Source organism: Danio aesculapii, chromosome 7 (genome assembly GCF_903798145.1).
Source record: "Danio aesculapii chromosome 7, fDanAes4.1, whole genome shotgun sequence".
NCBI classification, from domain to species: Eukaryota; Metazoa; Chordata; class Actinopteri; order Cypriniformes; family Danionidae; genus Danio; species Danio aesculapii.
Window position 1 is genome coordinate 23207511 of NC_079441.1, and position 16448 is coordinate 23223958.

General features: G+C 34.4%; 1 protein-coding gene across 1 annotated transcript; it reads right to left on the bottom strand.

Moving 5' to 3' along the window:
- Nucleotides 1-1032: 1032 nt before the first annotated feature.
- Nucleotides 1033-9870, bottom strand: adad2 (adenosine deaminase domain containing 2). The gene is made up of 8 exons (XM_056460813.1): nucleotides 9456-9870; nucleotides 9258-9386; nucleotides 7989-8139; nucleotides 7283-7450; nucleotides 5281-5492; nucleotides 4905-5139; nucleotides 1280-1412; nucleotides 1033-1143 (listed from the first exon to the last, which is right to left on the bottom strand). Exons 1-8 carry the CDS (start codon nucleotides 9868-9870, stop codon nucleotides 1033-1035), a joined length of 1554 nt encoding a protein of 517 aa, XP_056316788.1.
- Nucleotides 9871-16448: the final 6578 nt, after the last annotated feature.

The window sequence follows — 16448 nt, forward strand, 5'->3', positions numbered from 1 at the left end:
TGCAAAGCAAATGCAACCTTTTTATTTAATATGCTTTTAAAATAGGTCATTATAGGTGGCCTGTCATTGCTGAGACTGCCACAGTAGTGATCTTAAAAAAGTCTGTTGGGCAATCCAGGACTGCAAACAAAGTGAAAACAAAGAGAAAGAAATAAAATGTATCAGGAACTAAAACAATCTTTTTGGTTACTCAGTGACTTTACTGGGATGAATGCTCGTTAATATACCGCTCTTGTGTGTGAATAAGATTGTGACAGTAATCAATGGTTTTATTTTCGTTATTATATGTTGTCAATCTCCATTTTTAACTTTATTCTTTAAATATGTAACTGTTGCTTCTGCTTCCTGTCAAAACAACAATCAAATAAGATCAGTTAACCTTACCATGTTTTTATTGTTCACTTTATCACAAATCACCCAGAGGCATTAACATGAAAAGTGGGAAATACTGCAGAAATAAAACAAGCCTTTTAATATGAAATAACTGCTGTCAAAAAATAAATAAAAATACTAGTGCTTGGAAAAATTAATCACATCTAAAATAAGATTTAGTTTTGACATAATTTAAGTGTGTGTACTGTATATATTTATTATACAGAGATGTGCATTTATCTGAAGAAATGTTTATTTATATTTAGATATAAAATATATAAAAATATTATACAAATTATATATAAATTTATATATATGTAACAAAGTTTCTTTTGCCTTGCTTTGTTTGTGTATCGCACATGTGTTTGTGTTATATATATATACTTATTATGTATATGTCAAAACAAACTTTTAATTTGATAGGATTAATCTTTACCAAGCACTAAAAACACTATTTTCAAACAGAATATTTTCAGTACAAGTGCAATTATATGCAGTTATATCTACCAGATGTATCATGAACTAGGAACTTGCATATGAACATAATTCTTGAAACATCAATAAACACTCAAAATAGAAAGGTTGCCGTTTCTTGCACATCAAAAGCCTGAAATGACTAGAAATCCTAGATATATTTCAAGGGGTTGTTCAACCTGTCATTTAGCGGCTGAAGCAATCTACCAAGTGTTTGGAGTTCCACGGTCCAGCATTATTGGACAAGAATTGCATGTTGACCTGAGTCTTGGTCTCCTGATACAACTGGGCAGCCATCTGGACAAAATGTAAAGCACAGCAGCAGTTATAAACAGTAGATTACAGCACATTCATATCCATTCTAACTCAGTTAATGAATGCAAATATTTCATAATATTTATTTGTGCATACTGTAAAAACTCTGTACACATACTTTTGCACTGCGATACGTTGTGAAAGACAGGAGCTCATGGTGGCCTGCCAGTCCCGCAACTTTTCTGAAGCAGAAGTACAACGCTCTTTTACAGAGTCTGCTGGACGACCCAGGACCGCTTACAAATGGGGAACTGTAAGAGAGAGAAATAAAAGGGATTTAGTGAACCGAGTAGTCTAATTGTAGAGGGCCACTGTTCTCCAGAACCACAATGCTAAATTTTCTAGTCCCCATCTTAAATGATATACTTGATATATGCCATTAGGGCGGTCAATTGATTACAATATTTAATAAAATTATCGACACAAAGTGGGCTATTAAATTTGGCAGAGAAATTACACAAGGAAAATCTATATGTCGAATGTTTTTAGTATCAAATCTGAAAACCATCACAGACATTAAAAAAAAAGCTGTAAATTTGATTCAACTCAGAAATTATTGCAAATTATTTAGGCTACAATGGTCAAGATTAGTTTTTCTCTGAATAAATTTCACTCCCAGTACTTTGCTGCAGGGATTTAAGACCTTTGCTAATGAGTTCCAACCAACAAATCAATGAGAACGTTAAAATCCATTCAACATAAGCCTTATAGAAAGCAACTAATCTATCAACATTAAAATTAGCGGATTTCCGCAAACAAATAACTCTTTGGTAGCCCATTCTATACAGTCTTTCAGTATTCTCAGTACATTAGTGTTTATTACAAATAATAGTACCTACCTAGGTACTATCAGCTACTTCAATCTGGTGGTTATCAACCATTGTACCTGGAACTGCTTCCGCCACAAGTCAATGCACATATCTTTCGTATAATCTGTTTTAACAATTAGACCAGCCAATTTGCAAAATACTCAACAATAGGTCAGTGTTGTGTGGTCAGTGATGGTTTCCATGGCTTGCCACAGGGTCAGAGCGTTTTTGCTATTACTGATGTGTTTGTTGATTTTTTTTCTTTATGTCATTAGACCAGTGTTAATTTTGTTGATGAACAAGTTTCTATCGACGATAACTATAATAAAAATATACTGATGTTTTCATTGACTAATAAAAACTAGACGAGAATGTGATTGAGGGACTTTTTTTTGGTAAATATCCAATCACAATTAATCTTGGTGTGAGATGTATGATGCACACACGCACATTTGAAAAGTAGCTGGTCCACAGTAGACGCGGGATGTCATTACATCATCTTGCATGGGGCGTCTGTCAGATTAAACTATAATGAAATGGCAACAGCTAGTAGAAAAAGTAGATTCACCTTTGATGCCAAGACAAAAAGACCGTAAACCATATGGGGGAGGAAATAGCTGATAAAAACAACAAGTCTTAAGCGACATCAGCATGCCGTTACTCTATTTATTTAATCAGTAATATAGCTGAGCACCATGTACGGTAACACCAACTACAACAGTAAAGCTTGCTAAATACTGACATTGCAAAGTGAACTTCAACTATTTTAAGCCCATTTTAATTGCATTTAAATGATTTAATTGCATGATACTGCTCAACAGGCTGATCAAACAGACTATTTTCAGTAGTCTATTGTTCTTACATGTATATTAATTGCAGACGGATAATTTTACATATTAATAATAATGATATAAATAAACGATGCATATCTAATTTTTATAAGACTGTTTTATTTAATTTTAACTTAGAATATTATGTATAAATAAATGTATACAACATTTAATTACATTGCACTTAAATTTAACTAAATATATTTATCAACTAAATCTAGAGTAGATTTAGTCAACTAAAATATTTATTTAGTTGATTAAAACTAGACTAAAACTAAAATGATTAAGAAGACTAAAATATGACTAAACTAAAATGGAATTTAAGACAAAAGACTAAAACTAAATCAAAATTTGCTGTCAAAATTAACACTAAGCATTAGACATGCTTAATTTCAGATTTTTAGCAGCCTATGAATTTCTGCTGTCATCCATGGTTTCTGGTTAGTGTGGTGATGCTTTCTCCTTGCTGGAAAATTCACATGTGGGTACAACTCTATAGAGAGGCTATAGAATACACAAGACATGTAGTTTTGAATGAAGAAAAGTGTAATGGCCAATATGGCGAATGAAGCCCCGTCTTCTAGTACAGGAGCCAATCATCGATCGGTATAGATTGACAATTCTCGGGGGGAGGGGCTCAGACTAGATATGAGTTTCTGCCAATTTTGTGTGACTCGAACATTTAGAAATGAAACTAAAGAGACAGTTGTTTATTTAATTGTTGATTCCTAATATAAAATTAAATTGAAAGATTGGCATACAATTTTATACAATTTGATGTTTCCCCATTTAAACAGAATGCCCAAGCATACTGCCTGAGAGACGTTTCAAAGCTGGCCGCCAAGTAAAATGACTTGCTTTAAAGGGATTTTGGTTCAAGTTACCAGCTATGGTAAAAAGAAGCCGAGGTTGTTGGTTGCATGCTAACAAAAATGTTGTTTAGTTCACAAAGTGAGGCCTTAAGATTTGATTTAGTTTGACACTTTGATTTGATTTAGTTTGACGCTTCCCACACATAGACTTTACTTGGGTGGGCCAAGTATATTTGAGGACATTTTTTTTTACTATTATAATCCTTTTACACTTTTTTTTGTATCTGCCCAATTGCCAAACATCCGCGATCGATAAACCAGCGGAAAATCTCATCTCGCCCTACACGTTTCCTACTTCTTCTTGTCTGTAGGCAAGAACTGTCACAGGCAGTCTCACATGCTCTGCAGAGACCCACAGAGACACGCCTTTTTTTAGGACTTAAAAATGTCCAGGATTTGGCATTTGGTTTTTCTCGTTCTAAGCTGCCGTCATTTCTAGTTTAAGCCTGATTTACTTTCGATTGGCTTCGCAGCTGACATCACACGCACAGCCACAAGCGTGAGAGAAACTTTACATAATTCTTTGATCTAAACGACTCAGATAAACTTTTCTATTAACTCAGAGAGGACGAAATTACATCTAAACTGGCTGCAATATATATGTACACTATTAGAAATGGTTAATTAACTCATTTGCCTTATTTAAATAATCTACACTTTTTATTATTGTTATTATTATACTTTTTAGAGATATTTATTCCACGGATGTTTTATATTGATGATGCTGATATGTTACATATTTTATACATATCTAACAATATCAAACAGATGTTTATACATATCTACATATCTACAATGTCAGCGGCAGATTTTACCCTTCAGTAGGTGCACATGGCTCTTGAATAGACTAAAAGTAAAACAAATAGTGGACTTAATTTCTTTTTTATTTCACCAGTCTTAAAAAAAACTTTTGTATAAACAGTGTATAATAAATAAAAATCTCTTTTTTGTTGCATGTATGTAACGTGCCGTGGGTAAAAGGTGTGTTTCAATCTGGCTACTACCACAAGTATATTTCAAACCTGTGGGAAGCACTGGACACTAATCAATTATATGAAATACAAGATGCATTTGCTGTATTCTTAAAATTTATACTTTATTTTTCCCCATAATTAATGTAATTAATATTATATCTATACTGATGTTTCAAAGTTAGCTGAATAACTAATTGATTTGAAATCTCTGTATAACCACTAAGGCTTTGATAAGAGAGAAGTAAAAAAAACACTGACTTGTTGATGGCATATCCAGTGGTGCTGTCCAGTATCTCAATACTGGAGTCTCCCAAGCACCAGTTGACACTGAGGTCTTTGCAGTATTCATTGTTCTCTCCAGGCCCCACGTTCTCTCCACTTAAAAAGAAGATGCTGGTTTGTTTGAATGGAGGAGGCAATGCATCTGTCCAACCTGTGCCCAGACGCTTGTTGATGATTTCAGACACTTTCTCTGAGCAGTGCCTAGAATCACCTTGGCAACAAGCAGAGAAAAGGTTAATGAGTAACGCAATTCTTCTAGCAGTGAATGAATTGCACAGCTTTAATCAAGATCCAATTAAGATATTAGGAAACATTTGTAGTGCTCGGCCACTTGCTTATGTGCATAGCTTACCAAGCACAAAGCTGGTAATGTAGACTGGGTTAATGAAATGACTCAGTAGCGCTCCCTGGAGGCCAGTAACAGTCCAGCGAGTCAGTTTGGCACTGTCAGACATGCAACATGTGCGAGCACCCCACACACTTGGAAGCAGAAAGGCGGCAGGGATGAGAGAACCTTTAGCATGGCACTGCAGCTTCAGAGCAGAGTAAGCACTGTTTTGAGACCTGTGAGAGGTTACAGATTTTTCACTCATTTTATGTTTTGTTAATGTCAATTGATATAAAGAAATATATCAGAGTTTCTGCAGGTTTCACCAAGTTAAATTTAAAACTTAAGATATTTTAAAGACCATTATGAATGAAATTTTAGACTCATAAACGGCTAAATGCTAAGCACTTTTTTAATGGCCCAGATGGTAAAGATTTCTATTTGCCCTCTCAAAAATTTATTATAACGTAATACATGTAATAATACAATAATACTTTAATAATAAAAAGCTAAATATTTTAGATATTGCTTAGCAAAATATTTAAATATTGTGTAAAAACAAGCAAGCTTTTTTCCAACATAAACTTTCTTTAAAATAATAACAATAACAATAATTATAAAAAAATGAGCAAATGTTTTAAAAACACAATAAACGAAATCTATGCACAATAATCTGTCCAGGTCCGTGTCCTCAGCAGTAAATACATGGAGCACTTTTAAACAAATGTTATTTTCAGAAAAGTAATTAAACTATTATGGTAAATAGAGTTAAAAATGACCTTTTTAAATAAAAAGTTTTATTAAGATTATTGGTTATTTTATGGGTGTTGGCCAGATTGGGTAGATATACAGTACATGAACAAAGGAAAATTAAGACCTGTTTAAAAAAAGATTTAACAACACAATATTTCAGTAAATTTACGACTTTTTAAGGCCTAAAATGTTGATTTTGAGATTTAAGACCTTGAGGACGCCCTGTATATACATTAGACAGAATTGACGTAATGAATCAATCAAGGTCATCAAACTTTGAAAAAAATGACAGCCCTGCAAAATTTAGTTCTAACAGGGCTACAGAAAGCAAGAAAATGGTAGCATTTTGTGCAGTCATTCACCATATTACTGACAAACAGCTGAACCACTGTGCAAAAAAAATCAGAGGTGCGTTTCCGAAAACCATCATTAACCAACTAAGGTCGCAAGTTCTGTCGTTACAAACATAGTTCGTTGATTTGCCGTTTCCCAAACACATCGTTCCAACAAACATTCATAAACTGCGACGCAAACTTGTATGCATGCAACTACACCTCTTAAATTTCCACATATGAACAAGGCCTGAATCTGATTTGAGTAAATCGGAATCCATGTGATTTGTTCCTGCTTACACGTACATGGGCCATATACGATTTGTGCCACATGGGAGAAAAAAAAAAATCGGCATTGAGTCACTTGAACAGTGCAGTGTAAATGCAGCCTAACAGAACTATGACAGAATTGATAAACAGAGTCATCAAACTCAGCTTCTGGAAAACGACAGCTCTAGAATTTTGTTATAATAGGGCCACAGAAAGCATGAACACGGTCACATTTGTGCAGTCATTCAACACATTACTAACAGCTAAAACACTGCACAACAACAATCAGGTTTTATTACACAAATAATAAACTATTACCATGGTTTTACAGTAGTAATGTGGCTTTATTGTAGTAACAATAAAACATATGATATACTTTAAAATGTAATTAATATCAAATGTATATGAGTAATGTAATAAATTACTGCTTTTTAATAAGTCATATTAGTTGTATTTTTTTAAATAATAATAAACGTATTTAAGTTTTTCTTGTTTTAATTACAAGCAAATGACTCACACTCTGAAATGCCCATTAGAGGTAGATTTATCCTGTTGGGAATCTCTATTGATCCCAAAGACCTTGATTAGCTGGTAGTATATTTCTTTTGGCTTGGAGCTGCATCTGAGTTTAAATCCATGCAGTGTGTGTATTATTTTAAGATGATACTAACAGAACTATGCACTGAGCTGCTCCTTTTGGGGTTTTGTTGGTGTACATATGAAGGTAAATATGTGGCTTGAGCTGAAGCAGTCGTTCAGATGGAACACTTTCCAAAATTGAGCGGTGCTTCATGTCTGGATCAGCACTGTAGAACAGCAGGAGCTGCTTGTACAGGTACCTATAACACAATCCAGGACAACAGACACATATTTCTCATATTAATTAAAACTAAGATTAGAAGAGAGATTATAATGTATAAAAATATTTTACCAAAACTGTTAGAGGATTAAGACATGCACTCAATTACATTAGAAATGAAGACTTGCAATTCTTAATACTGGAGACTAAAAGTGCAACTTATTCATTATTTACTCACCTTCAAGTGGTTCCAAATCTTTATCAGTTTCTTTTTATTTTGAAAGCAATAAAATATATTTTGAAGAAAGCTGTAAACCATTAACACCCATAGGAGGGAAATAATACTATGGAAATCAATGGTTACCTCTTTCCAACATTCTTTGAAATATCTTCTTTTCTGTATTAAAACTCAAACAGTTTTGGAACAAGTGGAAGGAGAGCAAATATTGACAGAATTTTCAGTTACAGAAATAAATACAATTTCAATGTTCATGTGAGTACATTGTTTGCACAATAGATGTTTATCATATATGCTTGTCTTTCTCTAATTCTTTCTATACTGCTCAAAATCGTTGCACCTTTTGAGGGCTCTGCGGGCAATGACAATGGCGTGGCAGTCATGGACAACAGATCCTGTGTAAGAAAGCCATCCGCTGCAGCAGCTCTGACCCGATCCCAGAGCTACCACTTCATAATTCTCACAGCGCTGGCCACCTGTGTCCTGCGACTCTGAAACACACATTAAATACATATATTTCATTCATTCATTTCTTTTCAGCTTAGTCACAGCGGAACATGCAGCACATGCCTTTACGCAGCGCATGCCCCTCCAGCCACAACCCATCACTGGGAAACATCTATTCATCCATCCACATACTCATTCACAAACATACACTATGGACAATTTAGCTTACCCAATTCATCTATACCCCATGTCTTTGGACTTGTGGCTGAAACCGGAGCACCCGGAGGAAACCCACGCCAACACAATTGTAGTATTATAAAGTACTGTAAAGTTTTCCAACAGGTGAATGGCATGATCTAGTGGACTGTCTACTGTTTGGCTTTGGACGGCAGGGGAGGGACTGTGTTTTAAAGATATTATGCTAACCGGTAAGCATTGTGGCAGATCACCTACTGCACCTTTAAACAAATGCATTTGGTTGTCCATGTACATGTCAAATAAATAATAAGTATATTTTAAAAGCTATACTTTGTGTTATCATCTTTGCATCAAATTACAAAAAACTAGTTAACACTTAAGGGAGGTTTTTCTAATGCAGTGTCTATGGGAGGGACAGTAAATTTGGCATTGTTTTCACTTCAGGCTGTCGTTCTCAGTCTCACACAATGTTTTTGTTATTTTGAAGGTCATAAAAACACGATTGTAGAGTTTTTCTTTTATTATTTGAGCAAACTGGAATGCAAAATAATGTATAATGTGGTACTCTCCCATTCATTGCTATCTAACTTTACCCAACTATGATGACTATCGCAGCTGAAAAACTTGTAAATGTGAAAAGGTTTATTGTTTTTATTTTAGTTCAGTGCATATATTGTGTTTTTATTTCAAATGTATTCTGCATTTTTGTCTCTTAGGTCTTGTTTTGTATTTTCAGTTTGTTATATTTGACTTCTTGTATGTTTGTGAACCTAATCTTGTCTCTACTTGATTATTGTTTCCTTTAATGTCTGTTCGTACTTTCTCTTTTTGTTAAATTCATTGTAAAGTGTGCTTGAGCTCTGGAAATGCGCTATATAATTAAAAATGTATTATTATTATTATTCTTAAATGAAGAATTTGCTTTTATTTATGGTTCAACAATATAACCTTGTCTCACACTCACCTCTTTCCAGTACAAAAGCAGCAAAGCAGCTCTTAGTGCTGTGGCACTCTGGGCATTCCCTGAGCAGCTTGTCAAAACGTCCAGTACACAAAGCTGTAATGCGATTTTTGTGCCAGTCTGCGAACTTCACTGTAAGAGCAAAGAGAGTTTTAAACAAAAGTAATAGTAAGCCTTATGTAATATCTCCAATCGGTGTACCTCCAGTTCTCTGGTCCCTCGTGAGAGAGCCATCAGTGGCATCTTCCAGTAAATCCACTGTGGCTTCAGGTGCTGTAACACTGCTCAGGCTCCATCCAGATAGGGAAGTAATGTCAGAGGCAGAGCCCAGGTCTTCCATTTGGGGTGGAGAATCCAGTAACTGCACCTCTTGGGTTTGGTGGCCTACGGAAAATGGTCCTACAACATCATCTAAGTTGTGTAACTCTGGATTGGTGGACTGACTCTCTTCTCCAGCAGACCGAGAATCCTCAATCTCGCTGTTAGGGGTAAGGGGTCTGAGGCTGGCCCTGTGGATGCCAACGGTGGGCTCTCTTTCAGAGGCAAAGCGCATCATTAGAGTGGCAGCCATTCGTGGAAGCCGCTTCCCCTCTGTGCTGACACCGTGGTTCGCCATTATCTGTTGTAAGAAATCACACAGTTCAAAAAAGTGTTTGTCTATTGACCTTAATCTTCACGTATGAGTGGGCACAGATGTAGGAAACTTAGTCACCCAAGACTTTCGGGCTCATTCACTTCCATTGATTTATAGCCTTAAAAGAATAGCTTGTTATGCTGCTTGATGTTGCAAACTGGGGGGTTGTTTTCACAAAAAGCGGGGATTAACGTCAAAAACCTGACTTCAATGGGCTGAACTAAATGTCCACGCTTAAATTGGTTCCATAACAGCAAGTTGAAGATCATTTGATCTTTTTTTGTTAGTTTAGTTTATTTGTTTACAGGGTCAATACACATTAATAAACATTACTGTAAAATGTGCCAGAATTAGACAAGAATGGCTATTTTTCATCTGTAGACCCCTTACAGAATGTTAAACAGTCACACCTAAAATAGAAGCACAGAATAATAACATAAAATACATTTTGATATACAAAATACAATTAAAAAGTAAAGAACAACAGACTGATGGCAGCAGAAGAGGACAAAAAGTGTCAAGAATACAGTACTAATGCTAATACTAAACCAATTTATAACAAGAGACTGAAAAGAACAAAAAGTAAGCGATCTTGTAATTGTTTGTTCCATTCACTAGCAGCTTTCACTGAAAATACTGACTGACTAAATTTACTTTTTTTGAGAGAAATAATAAAATCCCCTCTTTCACCACCTCTAGTTGTTCGGTGAGCAGTCGTCCTAATATTCACAAACTGATTTAGTGGTGACGTCGGGTTATGTAGTCTTTAACATTAAACAGATATGTACATATTTAATAAAATTTTCCTAACTGAGCAGGTTGTATTTCTTTAATATTGAACAATGGTGAAATTGAGCTGTTTTCTTATCAAGGGTTTTTATAGATTGTTTGTATAATGATTCAAGTGGCTTCAAAGTAGTAATGCTGGCTTGGGACCAAGTGGTTAAACAATATGTGATATGAGAAATGATCATGGAGTGATAATAGATTAGGACAGCCTCACATGACATCTGATCACGAATAAATCTAAATATTTGCTAAACTGAATCTTGAAATGATAGTTTTGAATCTAACAAAACACCAAGGTACTTCTACTCAGATACAACTTGTAATCTTTCCCCTGATACAAATACATCTGGTACTACACTTACCCTACCATTCTTAGAAAAGTACATAAACTAACTAATTAAACGAATTAACAAACTAATCTAATTAAACTAACTAATAAAGAGTTCAGTTTAAATAATCTAGATACTGCTTGTGTATGTTACTGTCATGAAACCTTAAAGGTCGAGCATAGATGCATGATTATGTTGTGTGCTACCATGGCAACTACGAGAACTGAAAGATCTCTGAAATGAGACACAGCTATGTTCACAGCGAGTGAGCAGTGTTGGTTGTTTTGAGTTCAAGAATCTAATAATTTAAACATAATAATCAAAAACTACGAGAGAGAAGGCTGACTGGAAATTGCAGATTGTCTTAATAAGCTACATATGTAGCAATATATTTTAAAATACAGGGCATTATTTATGCCTATTAACGTTAAATTAAATATTAAGAGGTTAAGTGAATTAAAACGGCATCAAATTACGGCAGGTGAATGTTAACGTTAATTTGATTAAGCATGAACTTAAGACTTAACCTGCCGAAGCAACTGAGTTTGAACTATGGTAAATCTGATTTATGAAACAGAATCCACCATTAATAAACCTGACTTACCAAAATAAGCCTGGCTTTTACTCTAAGCTTGGTTTATGGAACAGCCCCCTGGTCTTTTGTAATTATTTTATTTTATGTACAGTCATTAACACATTTGTTTGTAGTCGTTTGAACTTTTCTGCCATTTGTTATTCCAAGTCATTTCTCCCATAGGCAATTGAATTAGAATTAATCACACAATAATCACAAATACATCTGAATCACATTGATATATATTTATAAAAACTCTTGTTGACCTTCAAACACTAACAATGCCTTTTCTACTTTACTATGGAGATATTCTCCTGATATCCATCTGACCTCCTAACTATAAAACATCTCGTTATACGTTTATATAAATTACTAGCTAGGAAATATCACGTTTGATTGTTTTTTTTGTTGATCTAATTACATCTACTGTCTTATTTGTAACGTTAAATTATTTAGGTGTGTATGTAAATAGAAAATATGAGACAGATACATCATAGACACAAAAAGTGGCAAATCTTAGCTCGAAAGACATCACATAAGAGCTACTTACAGCAAATTACGTTTACATACATGAACGTAAGCTAGAATTTAATTACAATCGGAAGTTTGGTTTTAGCCATAACGTTACTCCTACAAAACTTGTTATAAAAGTGCTTATTAAGCAGTGATTCGAGTGAAATTAAATTACTTGTCGTGTTGCAAAGCTGAAAAACGGTGTAGAACTTAACAGCTTACAGTATATGGGTAATTGTAACGTTACCTGACTTGTAAATGAGCTTCTGCGTCGAATAATCGTTCACCTGCGATGTTGAAGCACAAGGTGGAGCTAATAATGGGGCGGAGTCTACATGAGGGCCGTGATGACGATTGTACGTCAAAGATGGACGAAAAAAAACTATTGAAGGGATGGGATAATCTCGGTTGTTGCTAGATCGGATACGTTTGTGGCCGGAAGTTAACGAGAATTATTTCTGTTATTTATTTTATTTCCTATTTATTGTCTACCCCCACCCCAACCCTTAACCCAACCGTCACAGTAAACAGTAGTTGTACCGAGTATTATTTATGTTATCTATTAAATTACCCAATAAATTGTATTTTTTAATGCCTACTCCCACCCCAACCCTAAACCCAACCGTCACATTACTGTAAAAATGAATTATTAATTATTAATTATTGTTATACAGTGTCATAAAAAAATGCTGCTTTATTAATGTGCAAATCACACTTCCGGCCGGCCGCATATCCGATCTAGACTTTATCGATAATCTCCAAGCGGCAACCTCCCGCTCTCTCTCGGGAAGCCAATACGGAAGTAACTAAAACTGCAATTCATCAAAATTCCGCTAGTCCTGGCTCCATAATAGAGCAAGTGGCAATTGAGCCCACTGTTAGAATGGCCAATTTTACAACAGAAAAAAAGGTGTTTACAGCCTGGTACAAAGAACGATTTTGGTTCATATAGCTATTATTACCCTCCATGACAACTGTGAGGGGGGTGAATTTTTTTTATAACTCATCCATTTCCTTTATTTTAGGTTATATTAAGTTTGCATAATTAAGGGCGTGGCCACTTGAGTGACAGCTAGGTCTCGCTGGTCGCCGTCACTTCACCTCAGCTGAATCCGGCAGATTAGCCACTGATCTCGGCATATTCATCGTATTTTTGTTCTGTTTTATGTGGCTTTACACAGTCAGCTGCCTTTTGGACTTATTTCTTACAATTATCAGATGATATGGGATGCTGTGTGCACTTAATTGTGCTCACAAACCATTCACGTGGCCTCGTTTCCCATGTGAGTAAAGTTATATACTTATACACCATCTCTATAAATGTATTTGTTTTATTTAAGATCATTTATCATTAATATTTTTCTTTAGACCCGTAAAGCACTCCAGAATGTGACAGATTGATTAGCTGTAGGCTCTAGAACAGTCATCTGAAGCGTTATCATACAGTGTTATGCTGGAGTTCATCAAGAGTCTTGCATTTACTAACACAGACTACATTTAAAGTGTTTGGAAGTAATTCGCGTTTTCCTCCTGTAGAAAAACGTCATAAGAACAATGTTTAGTGGCTCACTGTATTACAACAGTGTTTTTGAAAGTCTAAACACTTTACTGATATAGTGTACAGCCAAGCACATGTGGTCAGAACACAAACGAGTCGCAGGTAATAAAGTATTAAGCGTTTCTCCCAAAGTAAAGTCTGTCTGCTAGGTCTAAGCAAAGTGCCAGCAGGCGTTTGTAGCTCCGCCCACTCTCCGCCTCTTTGCCCTTATTTGGTATCCCGCCGTGGGTGCGATGACGCGCGAACAAAATGGCGACGGTTGGCCGCGCCTACTAGTAGCTTCTTTTGCAGTGTTCAGAAACCTATGGGTGACGTCACGGATGCTCCGTCCATATATTTTACAGTCTATGATAATCTCCCTAGGTTGTGCCGCATCTAAATGTGCTAAAAACAGCTCTCGGTAAATTGCTATTTACCACAAAAAATAACAAAAATCTCCGCTCTCTATTTCAGCGTGAAATACTCTCTTAATATTAACTGGAAAAGAGTGTGGACTTTACCTCAGAAATTCCTAATGTACAATAAAATCTGTGAAGTGTCTTATAAAATAATACATAGGTGCTCTCCTACAAAGTTTTTATTTTTATTTTTTTATACAAAGGTTTATTTCTGAAGATTTTGATGTAAATTGCTCCTTCTGTGATCACCAAACTGAAGATCTGTCTCACCTTTTTTGGAATTGTGAGTATACCAAATGTTTTTAGTATATTTAGTGGTATAATCCCTGATGTTATGTTAAAATATGAAAATGTTATTTTAGAATATAACATCAGAATGAACATCCAGATATTTTTTTATTTATTTTATTATAAAATTCTATTCTATATATATTCTTGGCCAAGTATTTTATACACAAGTCTAAATTATGCAGCCGTAAACCTTTCTTTCAGATTTTTCTTGAAGTTCTAAATCTTTATATGTCTTTGATTTCTGAATCTTCTAACAAGAAAGCTGTAAAATCTGTGAATCTGTTTAAAAGAAACACTTCTGTTTTGCTCCCTGGCATGTAATGTGATATAATGTAATGCAAATGTTTCATTTTGTGAAAAAAAAAAAAATATATATATATACATATATATATATATATATATATATATATATATATATATATATATATATATGTATGTGTATGTGTGTGTGTGTGTGTGTGCGTGTGCGTGTGCGTGTGTGTGTGTGTTTGTGTATATTGCTGGCTGAAATACATTTCCTTGAGACTATTTATAACTTAGATACCAAAAAGTGTATAAAAACTATTTCAAGGTTTATATCCTGTATTATTTTGTGATCTGTTTTTGATTATTTATATACCCCCTTTACATTTATTTTTGTCTTTCCTTTTTTCATTGTTATTGTATTGCCTATAATTAAAATAAATACTAATCGGCAGTTGTGTAAAAATGTCTAATGTTGTTATTTTCCTAAACAAATTTTGACAAATAAATAACAAATAAATTAATAGATAAGTGGATAAGATAAAGATTAGGACAGACAGACAGACAGACAGACAGACAGACTGAATTCTTTATAATTTAGAGTACTTTTACAAGTTCATATAACCACTTATATTTCTTGATATTATTCAGTTATTTTGGTCTTTTTCTGTTTTGCATCTACGTTCCATAGATGTAAGGTATTTTACTGTAATTTCACATCTGAAATATGCTATATGTATGTCTTTGTGTTTGCATTAGATGTTCTTTCCAAACGATGGTAATTGCAAAGTGCTGAACTGGTGTTTTGGCCCAAAAGGTGTCAAAACCACAACTCATATCTTCTCTAAATTTATCAGACCTTACCTGTCGTGCTTCATTGGTCATGTCTTAATGACCTAGCCTTCATCCTGACCTCATTTAGGTGGAGGAAACATCCTGTAAGATGTAGATTAGTGACATAATGGGTAAGTTCGTTTGGCCTTTACTCATCAGCATTAACATCTGGTGCTGACACAGGAAGTTGTAATTTCTCCAGCCTATATAATTGATGAGATCTGCTCTGGAAGCTCTCTATCTCTTGCTTTCTTGCTTTTTAGCACTTGTTCTTGGTCTTTTATTTTGTATAAACTTATTAAATTCAGATACATAGATTCTAAGAATAGTTTGATTATTTTGGTTATAGATTAATTACACTTTTCAGATTCATTTGATAGATCTTTATGTGATGTATTACATCTGTTATTGCATTTGTTGGATCATCATTTCGTACAATTAAATTCTATATACATTTGTTTTTAACTTGAAGACTTTGACTGACTGGATCTAATACCCTCAAATATTTACATCAGGCAATAAATAAATAAATTGCACAGATTAGACAAAATGTAAGCAAAAGCAATTAAACGTGAAGAGTTTTAGTTTTTATAAAATTAGCCTACAATCTTAAATGATACATTTTTTCATATCACTCAAGACAGTCTGTATACTAAGTTGATGTGTAAAAAATCTCTAGAAACATCAAGCTTATAAAAAATTCACAAATGTAACTAAATGATTAACAGAAATGTTAAACACAAGCGAATAATAATATTATAGGATATGATACGTCTGCATTGGGTTTTGTGGTGTTAACCCTTTTATGTAAAAATAAATTTGCATTGCCATCTTTGGCTTCTCACAAAACACACCTCCTCTCCCTCAAACAATGCAAGAGTCTTTGATGCAAGGCATGGTGGTATATGTATGTATGTATGTATGTATGTGTGTGTGTGCTTTCAATTCATTCCAAATGTCTCTCGATTGCTTAAAATTAGTATTGAATGCAAAAAAACTAAAAACATGATCTTAAACCGATCAATACACAA

Coding starts and splice junctions, on each gene's coding strand:
- adad2 (XM_056460813.1), bottom strand. CDS start 9,870: ATGGCGAACCACGGTGTCAGCACAGAGGGGAAGCGGCTTCCACGAATG. Junction 5,493..7,282: donor GCAGCTCAGTGCATAGTTCT/GTTAGTATCATC, acceptor AACCTCTCACAG/GTCTCAAAACAGTGCTTACT. Junction 5,140..5,280: donor CATTACCAGCTTTGTGCTTG/GTAAGCTATGCA, acceptor CTTGTTGCCAAG/GTGATTCTAGGCACTGCTCA.